The sequence below is a fragment of the Salvia splendens genome, chromosome 11 (genome assembly GCF_004379255.2).
Source record: "Salvia splendens isolate huo1 chromosome 11, SspV2, whole genome shotgun sequence".
NCBI lineage: Eukaryota > Viridiplantae > Streptophyta > Magnoliopsida > Lamiales > Lamiaceae > Salvia > Salvia splendens.
Window position 1 is genome coordinate 28,893,391 of NC_056042.1, and position 10,151 is coordinate 28,903,541.

At 36.5% G+C, this 10,151-nt stretch overlaps 1 protein-coding gene across 2 annotated transcripts; it reads left to right on the plus strand.

Moving 5' to 3' along the window:
* Positions 1-1,872, plus strand: LOC121753779 (zinc-finger homeodomain protein 4-like). Of its 2 annotated transcripts, XM_042149031.1 has the most exons (3): positions 1-249; positions 689-937; positions 1,026-1,872. In XM_042149031.1, the coding sequence occupies exons 2-3, from the start codon at positions 750-752 to the stop codon at positions 1,609-1,611; spliced, it is 774 nt and encodes a 257-aa protein (XP_042004965.1). In that variant the 5' UTR covers positions 1-249; positions 689-749; the 3' UTR covers positions 1,612-1,872. The 2 variants fall into 2 exon arrangements, with proteins under 2 accessions (XP_042004965.1, XP_042004966.1); XM_042149032.1 differs by lacking the exon at positions 1-249 and having other exon boundaries at positions 256-937.
* The last annotated feature ends 8,279 nt before the right edge of the window (positions 1,873-10,151 follow it).

A 10,151-nucleotide genomic window follows, 5' to 3' on the forward strand; every position in this document is an offset into this window, starting at 1 on the left:
CTCACTGTCCCTCTCAGCCTCTTTTTTGGCTCTCACACCATTACTACTCCTCCTATAAGCTCATGTTTAGTGCTTCATTCCTTTCTCAAACCATCCTGAAATGCAAAGTGCAACCTCCCTCCCACTCTCTTTCTCTCACTACATGAAAGCCTCCTAGGCCTCTTCTTACCCTACAAAGCTAAACTCCAATTTGCTTTGCCCTAACAAAACAAACCCTTCTCTCATTTCCATTATTGCATTCAATTGAAGGTATGTGAGTTATACTTGTTGGACCTCATATAGTAGTATGCAACTTTGAACTTTACATATTTATTTTCCCATTCACTAAACATTTCAGCGCTATTCTTTCATGTAAAACTACTATATTCCAGCCTTTTCCCAAGAAACATGTTTAGAGCACATGTGTAGAAAGAGAAAGGCAGGTTATTTAATTTTGCTTATTCTTCACCATCATAGCCCTATCCATCATCCCTACTAACATAATACTACTACATCTTGTTTTTGGTTTGTCCTCCAAAAACACCACACCCCCATTATCACCAATTTGAATCAAGAATTTGTTTTTGAAAAAGAGAGAAAGAGAAAAACAGCACATAGGAAAAATTAGAAGTCAGCTCACATCACTTTAGAAGGTACAATCATTGTTGTTAGGCCTCTAATTTGTTTGTCCTTTTGGTCTCCAAACAAGTGACACACGCACAAAAAAGGAAACCACAAGGTGTAGAGTAAGTGAGAGAGTGTGTTCAATCATGGAAGTTCCAAGTGAAGAAGGGGAAGAGATGCCTCTCCCACTCAACAGCACATATGGTGGCCATGGCCAGATGATCCACCACCATCACCACCTCCCACCCCACAACCACATTATCATCCCTTCCTCCGCAGGTGGCGCCGCTCCCCCCCTCTCCGACGACCACCTCCCCTTCAAGAAGCCCATCAGGTACTGTTACACTGATGTGAGATACTCATAATTTTTTTTCTTTTTCAGTTTTCTCCTTGCACTGATGTGAGATATATTTTTTTTTCAGATACCGCGAGTGTCTGAAGAACCACGCGGCGTCCATGGGCGGCAACGCCACGGACGGATGCGGCGAGTTCATGCCGAGCGGTGACGACGGCTCGCTGGAGGCCCTCACCTGCTCCGCCTGCGGCTGCCACCGCAACTTCCACCGCAAGGAATCCGACGGCGACTCCTGCGACTCGTGCTACCCGAGAATCGGGCGGAAGCTCTTCTTGGCGGACCACCACAAGGGCTACATCGGGTACCACCACCACCACGCCGCCGCAGCCAGGCCGCACCAGATGATCATGTCGTACAACATGGTGTCGGAGTCGGACGAGCAGGAGGGGATGATGATGGGGAGGGCGCCGCAGATGGTGAAGAAGAGGTTCCGGACGAAATTCAGCCAGGAGCAGAAGGAGAAGATGCTGAGTTTCGCGGAGAAAGTGGGGTGGAAGATACAGAAGCAGGAAGAAGGAGTGGTGCAGCAGTTTTGCCAAGAGGTTGGTGTGAAGAGGAGGGTTTTGAAGGTGTGGATGCACAACAACAAGCACACTCTTGCAAAGAAGGCTCTGCAATCTGACAATCAAGATCAAAGTTTAGGGACTGATTAATTACTTACTTAATTGATTCTTAGAGATACTGTTTTTAATTCCTTGCAGAAAGTTATTACCTTTTGTCTTTTATTTTTTTCAGTTTTCTTGTTTTGGTATTTGGGATTATATTGGGATCTGTTAGATTTCGGCTTTTATGCGTTTAGGACTAGATTTTCACAATAATGGCGATCTAATGTGCTTCAATTTTCTTAATCTTTTAGTTTGTAATAATTTTATATTTTTTCGAGCAATGTCATAATTAAAGTGCGTTATGGGTGATTTTGAGAAGCATTATTACGGTGACATTTTGGTCTTGGAATTAATTATGTAAAGAGGATTTGGGACGTGGAACCTACCATTTTAGTTTATGTCAAATCGACCATGATTTAGGAATTTGTCATCGAATCGCAAATAAGGCCAGCCGCAACCCGTCCCGCAGGTGGCTCGTATCTCGTCCCGCCGAGACGAGACGGCGGCGAGACGCGTTGCAGTGTCCCGTCTCGTCCCGGTCTCGCCGAGACGCCCGTCCCACCGAGACGGATCGCGGGCTGTCTCGCCACGCGCTCGCGCGACGTGGCGCGCTCCGGCTCCATGCGTGACGCCCACTCGCCGGCCCGCGAGTGGGCTTCGTCACGTGACGCAATAAAATATTTTTAAAAAAAATTCGAATTTAATAAAAAATTTTTAAAAAAATCGAAAGCTGTAATATTACCATTTTTCAACCGTTTTCCTTTTTTATTTTTTTACTCTATAAATACTCCTATTTCATCCTCATTTCACACACAAATACACATCTATTCTTCCCAAATCATCTCCATTTCCTCTCCAATTTTCATCTAACCTCTCCAATTGTCATCACAATATCCGGTGACGACAACTATGGCGGTGGCGGCTCCGACAGGTTTGACATCAACGCGTTTGGCGACTGGGGGCATGTACAATGTCTTGGGTGGTTCCGGCTCCGATTCATCGACGCCGGCGGGGTACCAACCACCCCATTTTGATGTTGATGCATACGCTCGTCCCTCAGCCCCGAGGAGTTCGCAGGGATTATCCCAAATTCGGGAGGATTATCCAGATGAACCCACTCCGGAAGGAGGACGAGGCGGTGGAAGCTCCAGGGCGGTGGAGGAAGAGGCGGAGGCGGCCGAGGAAGAGGAGGATGTAGGCCGGCATCCGTACAGCCACAAGGACACGATGGCTGTGTACAATGCCTGGATCAGCGTCTCGTACGATCCCATCATCGGGAATCAACAAACCCGGAAGTGCTTATGGGAAAAGGTCACCGAGGCCTACAACGAGATTAAGCCGAAGGGGTCCCGGCGACGCACACTGAAGATGCTCCGCGCTCACTTTGACCGAGTCGACAGAGAGGTCAAAAAATCTGCGGCATCTACAAGAACGAAGTGGCTCATTACCAAAACGGGGCCACGGGAGCCGACATTCTGAGATCGGCTTTGCGAGTCTATTTCGAAAACACAGACAAAGAATTCAGACACGTCGATGTTTGGGAGGCCGTCAAAAACGAGGAAAGGTGGGCTGGCGGTGTCCGGTCCAGCTCGGGCTCGACCTCGAAGCGCACGAAGCACACGGCGGGTGACCAATACTCGTCTAGTGGGGCGGTTCGGGCAGCGCCGCACAAGAGGTTGCCTCGCAGGAGGTTGAGGGCACGACAGACGATGCCGGGGGTCCTCCTGTGGGCACCGTCGGCCGCAAGGGACGAAGGCGGCGAAGGAGGCTAGAGGGAGGAGGGGCCGAGGCTAATCAAGTCAGGCGGGCTCGGGCTCGGTCTCGGGCTCGAACACCCTATTGTCCATGTACTTGGCCGTCACGATGGCAGACACTTCCCGCATGACGCCACCACAATATCAAGCCCATCTTGCCGGAATTGAGTATATGGCAAGACAAATTGGTATTCCGCCTCCAGGTAGCTTGAGTGCACCGCCACCGCCTTCGGGGGATGATTCGCCGGCGGAGTAGTGTTTTTTAATCTCTATAAAATTATATTTTAAATTATGCAAATTTTATTTTTTTAGGATTTTAATTATGCATTTTTTATTTTTTAAATTTTAAGTTGTATTTTTATTTTATGTTGTAATTTTATTTTATTTAATGAAATGTGTTTTTATTAATTGAATTTGTTGGAAATAAAAATAAAAATGATATGGAATGAATAGTAAGTTAAGAGATGGTTAAGAGACGGATAAGAGATGGAGGGTTGCAGGTTCTGTCTCTTAGTTAAGAGATGGAGTGAAAAGTACAGTGGGGCCCATGAATAGTTAAGGGATGAGACGGTTAAGAGACGGCGTTACGGATGGCCTAAGGAATGAGTTGTAATGATTGAGGTTGAGTAGGGTAAATTGGATAAATGGGGGTTTAATTATTTTCTAACTAGTATATCTAAGTTAGATACTTTTTAGTAGCACGCCTACATCAAAAGTTAATTTGGTAAATTTCAAAGACTAACAACTCTTTGGGGAGTTCAAATGGAAATAATAAATAATCAAATCATATACTATTAGGAAATAAACACCATTGGCTCAATTGGGATTTTATTAGGTTGAGGATTTTGAGATCATTCAAAACACCGTTATTAAATTATTCAGATCTCAACAATATCCAATACTATAATGGAAAATATTGGAATTCCGGATGTTCATAATAGGGTTTGAGTTCACTAGCAACGGTATACATAAGTTACCGCTACTCTATTCCAATAGGAAATAGAGTATAGTTGCATGAAAATAACAATAGTCAAACCTTGTCTAGTATTTGAACAATAAATATGGTAAATGTTAGTGTAAATTAATTTTGGGATGAGTGATGCTAAATGGCCATAATGTGGCCGGCCATAAAGAGTTGATTTAGTCTATTTACATGTATAAAAAATTAGAATTATCGATATAAACTTATATGTGTGTGAATGGACTTGTGAGTTGATACTTATCTTTGAATTCCATTACGTAAAACACATTAATATCACGAATTACTGTATACGTTGAGCAACAATCAAGAAATGATAGTAGTAATAAGTTGGGCAAAAACTACGAAAGAGCAACACTAACATGTTGAGCAACATATAATGAAGATGATATAAAAGTAAAATCAAGTAGTATTAAACCAAAAATTTGAAAAAAAAATCAAGTTTTTTTGTTATTTAATTAATTTATGGCTGGCCATAATGTGGCCGCGTAGCTTTATTCTTTTGGGATAACTAAGCTCGGAAAACGAGGCTAAAAAGCACATGAAGTCCGGGTCAAATAATACGATGTCGAGATTAAAGTTGGAGATGTCTGGAAAAAGCTACTTGTTTGGTCCTCATTTATTCAACTCATACATATGTTAACCATGAATTAATTTTCATGTCTTTCTCATGGACCAGTTTTGTCAGAAAAAACAATAAATATGCAGCCATGAGGTGGAGATGAGAATTTATTGGAATGTGGAAAAAATTACAAAAAATATTCATAGAATGTCCAGGTGTGGTATATTCTTGATTTTATTGTGTAGCATCTTTATACTATAAAGTAAATAATTTCGTAGATTGTGGATTAACTTATCACAACTCTCACTTTATTCCGCATTTATCCCTTCCTTTATTCCTCAATCCACCACATAATTTATCCATCTATATTCAAAAAAGGCTCTTTAGGTTTTTTGTCTTGGAACTTAATTCTTGTTGTCTATTTCACTTGCATGTAATTCCATAGCCTTTAAGATTGAATACAAATGTGTAATGTACAATTTATATCCTCTCCCCCACTCCGAGAAAGGAAAAGAAAAAAAAAGGAGGACGAAGTAAAATTAAAGACTAAGAAATGTTTGGATGCCTTTTTCCCTCTTAGTAAATACATCAGGGACAATTAAATTAAATTAAATCATAATTAAATTAATTTTTATATTAATAAATATGATTCTTATTTTAATTATATAATTTATATATTTTGTGATTTTCATAGATCAACTCTCAATTTTAATACAATAATTAGATACACATAGAATATGTTTAATAAAAAAGAATTATTATATACAATCATACAATATACTAATACTCCATTTTTTGACGTGGTATAAAATACTAAAGTAAAAAAGATAATGATCTAAACATACACAAAAGAGACATTCTAATACTCCATCCGTCCCAGTTTAAGAGTAAGATTTAGTTATGGCACAAATTTTAAGAAATTGGTGGAGTGTGTAATAAATGAAGTAAGGTAGTGGTTGTTGGAGTGTGTAATAATTGAAGTGAGGTAGTGGAAAGTGGAACCCTTTTGACTTTTTGTATGTTTAGAAATTTGTTTTGTTTTATTTTTATGAAAGTAATAGCATTTGAGTGTAAATTTGATGAATATTGAGGTTAAATTTTATGTCCAAATATGGTAGATTCTAAATGTGACTCTTAAACTGAGACGGACTTAAATGACAAAATGTGACTCTTAAACTGGGATGAAGGGAGTAATAAACTCAAAATAATTATTGGGTGTCGCCTACTTAGGCTTAGAAAGCCGAGAACACATACATTGGGCACGGCCTATTTTAACAAATATAAATTCTTTATTTTTTAGAAAATAATATATTAGTCAATATTATAAGATCTTGATGATTTACTGACAGTAATGTTTTGGTTTGTATTGCAAAGTTACCATTACTGATCCGTATCAAATTCAAGCGTACATCTTTAAATATGAACCAATTTGCAGCATGCAGTGATGCAGACTGGATAATGAAAAGATTTAAAGATTCAATATTGAATTAAGTCTAGTATTTATATCCATTTTAGACATTTCTTCTTGTACTATTCCCCTGCAGAGAGATGGATGGTACATCATGTACAGGCCCAAAAATTAAATGGTGTCGATCACAGAAATTATATATATGGTCACAAATTTCAAGAATAGAGAAACTGAAGAATTCTTATTCTTTCACTTTGAATCTATATATTTGGAGAAGAAACACATATATCCATCTATGTCAATGATCACGTACCTGTTAAAACTCTTAAATCTTGTCCCACATTGACTTGGTGATGATCCTAGCTTGTCTATATAAGTATGGATAACCCTACCCCTTATAAGACATTTTAAGGGGTGAGTGACTCATTTCTAATATAGTATCAGAGCGGGCCCAAGTCCGATGTGTCATAGCTCCTCTATATATAAGTGTGGATATGAAAGTTTGACAACTTCACTGAAGTCAAGAGCGCCCTAAATAATTTTACTAAAATTTGGGTGTAAAAGAATTGTAAAGATAAGAATTTGGATGTAAAAGAAATGTACTATACTGTTTGGATGAGAAATTATAAATCACCTCTTTGAAAATATTATTAAGTTTGACCATTGACGTCGTGTTAGGAAAACCATTTCTGCATTTAAGGAAGGAAAAAGATAAAATTTCCTCTAACATGTTACATAAAATGAGTACTTCTAATGTTGAAAGATAAATTAAAATAGAGCTTATTTAATTAGAAGAAGCATGCTAATATATTAGCCATTGGTTGGAGATATTTCTTGTTGGGATTTGATTTTTAAAGGCAGCCCAATGTCGAATTGCAGAGCAGCAGTTATTTCTATTCTACACACAATTGCAACTTTATTTCCGATCGATATCTAAAAATATCAATGAATATTAAGAATATTTTTTAATAAAATGCCAAAATTCAAGGCAGAACCTATACTTATTATGCACGCAACAAATGGCAAATAATTAATAGCTAGAATATTATAGCGTTTGGCACATTGATAAAGTGATTAATGTTTAAGTTTTATTATCATTCTCTAATTTCTATTGCATAATTTGAAACTATGCATAGCTGTTTAGGTTAGTTTTCAATAAATAACTTTGTTAGTCGCATCAAGAAAAAAATAATTGGCATCTAAATCACAAACTTTGACCTAGTTAACGTGCATGGCTATATTTGGATTGGTTTTCAGTATATAGCATTTTTTTGTTGTAAGGAGAAAATGAATAGTTGGGGTATAATTTACAAACTTTGACTCAATTTGCAATTGGAATCTGATTTTAAAATCCAGCAAACGTAATAATTTTACTTGGCAATTTAAATTCCTCTAAAATTTTGTCTGTCCAAAATATCGAAATCCCCATCTCTTGATTTGTGAAACTAAAAATTGGCTTTGATTGGAAACTAGTACATCTAGTATAAATTTTGTCGTCTTTTCCAAGTATTGGACGTCGACCCATATAGCTTCGAAGCTTAGAGATTTCTCGAATCAAGATTTTTATGAAATAGTTGTAAAAGGTAGATATATACTTCATTGCAAGTTTTTTAAACTTTGGTGAATTCTTCTCCTGAAAACACACAAAAGAACTAGTAACTATTTGTGTAAAAACAAACGTTTACCTACATAGGTATCAAATTGAGCTATCTCTAGGTGAAATAATGTGACAAGAAGCATTTGATATTTATGGAGAGGTTAATATTCTTAATTAGGTTTGAAAGCCTAGATAAAAAATCCAGGTAAGTAGTAATTAACAAATAGTTTTTGAAACATGTTTGGTATACAATTAAACAATGAGTAGTGCTATGCGAAAGATCCAAGTCTGTCTTTCAAGAAAAAAGCATTTGTATATGTCAATTTCATAATGCTTCACAAATTAAGTATGGTTCATTGATTTTGACAATACATGAGCTATGTTGTGTGCAAATGCCTCCACTCCAACAAACAAAGGGGGAAAAGAACAGAGTTTTTTTAGTTTTCAACTTTCTTGCACTATTCTGGCCTAACTTATTTTACAAGCCTTATAGTAATAATAACGTCTTTACTATATTAAGGAGGTGTTTGGGCAGTTTAGCCAAGTTTGTGTTGAAGAATTTATAAGATACAGATATTTCAAGAGTTTATAAGTTTTGAAAATAGACTATTTTTATGAGACTAACCAAAATTAAAATTCATGTGTATTTTTATGGGACAGAGAGAGTTCATTTCAATAGGTTTATAAGTTATGAAAGTGTTTGGATAATTGAACTTATGAGAGAGAATTATAAGCAAAGACAGAAAATTATAGTCCGGGAGGGATAATATAGAAAAGAGATGAAGTAAAATAGGAGTAATAAACTACAATAAAGTTATTTTTGTAAATAAATTGTTTATAAATTTATGAAGAAAAAGGTGGGTTAAAGACCTATTTTTTCGTGAGATTATAAGACGTTGAACTTATTTTTACAACTTATAAATAATTTAGTAGCTTATTTTGTCAAACGTCTACTTATAAACTCCTACGTAATTCATTTTGTCTAGGAAGAAATTAACTAAAGAATGAAAGTAAACTAAAAATAAGACATACTATAAAAAAAGGAATAAAAGGATGAAAAAGAAAGAAATGAAAAAGCAAGGAGTAGCCGTTGGAACATTCTTTGTGCTTTTAAGTGTGGTACCAATCCAAAAATTGGTCGGATGCAAAAGGCATTAGATTCAAAGCAACTTAGAGAGACAAATACAATAAAGAAGTATCTTTCCTTTTACATAACATATACATCATGTATAATACATGTCATCCTTATATATTAGTATCACTCAATTTTCTATACCCCACCACAAAACCTTGGTTAAAATTTGTATTCAATTCAATTTGATGTAGTATTCTAATGTAGTCAATATTCTTTTTTGGGAGAGGTCTCGTGAATATTTAAAATGGTTATATGCATAGAAAGGATGCCACATGAGTTCATCTCTTCTATAATTTTTTTGTATTTCATAATATTTTGTTCAATCCCAAATAATAATGTAATTAACATCTTGTTGGATAAGGAGTTTAGTAAAAATAAATACTAGTATGTTTTGCGAGTGAAGAAATAATTTCACTTTGTTAATTTTATCATAGTGTAGATAATAATTTGGGTATAATGAAAATGTGTGTATAATGAAAGTTAAAAGTGTGCAGTGTGCACTATTGTTTGAGACAAAGTGAGCCAATAAAACAAACATTTATTATTATAATTAAATTATGATGAATATTGATCACAAAATACTAGAATTTAAAAAAATATTTAGAATATATAGTCAACCAAGATAACTATTTTAACTAAAAAAATAAAAAAACAATTATAAATCCTAACATGGATTGGTGAATGTATATACAAAATTATTTTCGGTAGGTATACTTATACGCAGTAATATGACGTAGATACAATGTATGGGTCCAATTAACCATGCTTTCATAACACAGCAAGATCATTTGTCTTGATACTGTTTGAGGTTGGACAATACTGTTCATTAAATAACACAAGAAGAGATACATATAAGTTGATCTCTTTTGTTGTTGTAAATTCCAGTGGGCCAAGTGCCAATACATCCTAGGCACTCATATCCCAACTTCTCCTTGAATTCCATGAGTTTTTGTTACTTCCAAAATATTCTTCTCAAGAGTATAGATATAGTATAGATATAGGGTTTCAAAGTCCAATAAGTGTAGTTTGATACACATACATATAATGCATGAATGAGTCCTATAAATCCAATCAAATTACATATATTAATGTGAGTGTGAGCACGCCAATTGGGAGTGGATGCTTCTCTTCCACGTGTCCTTGGCTCATCCTC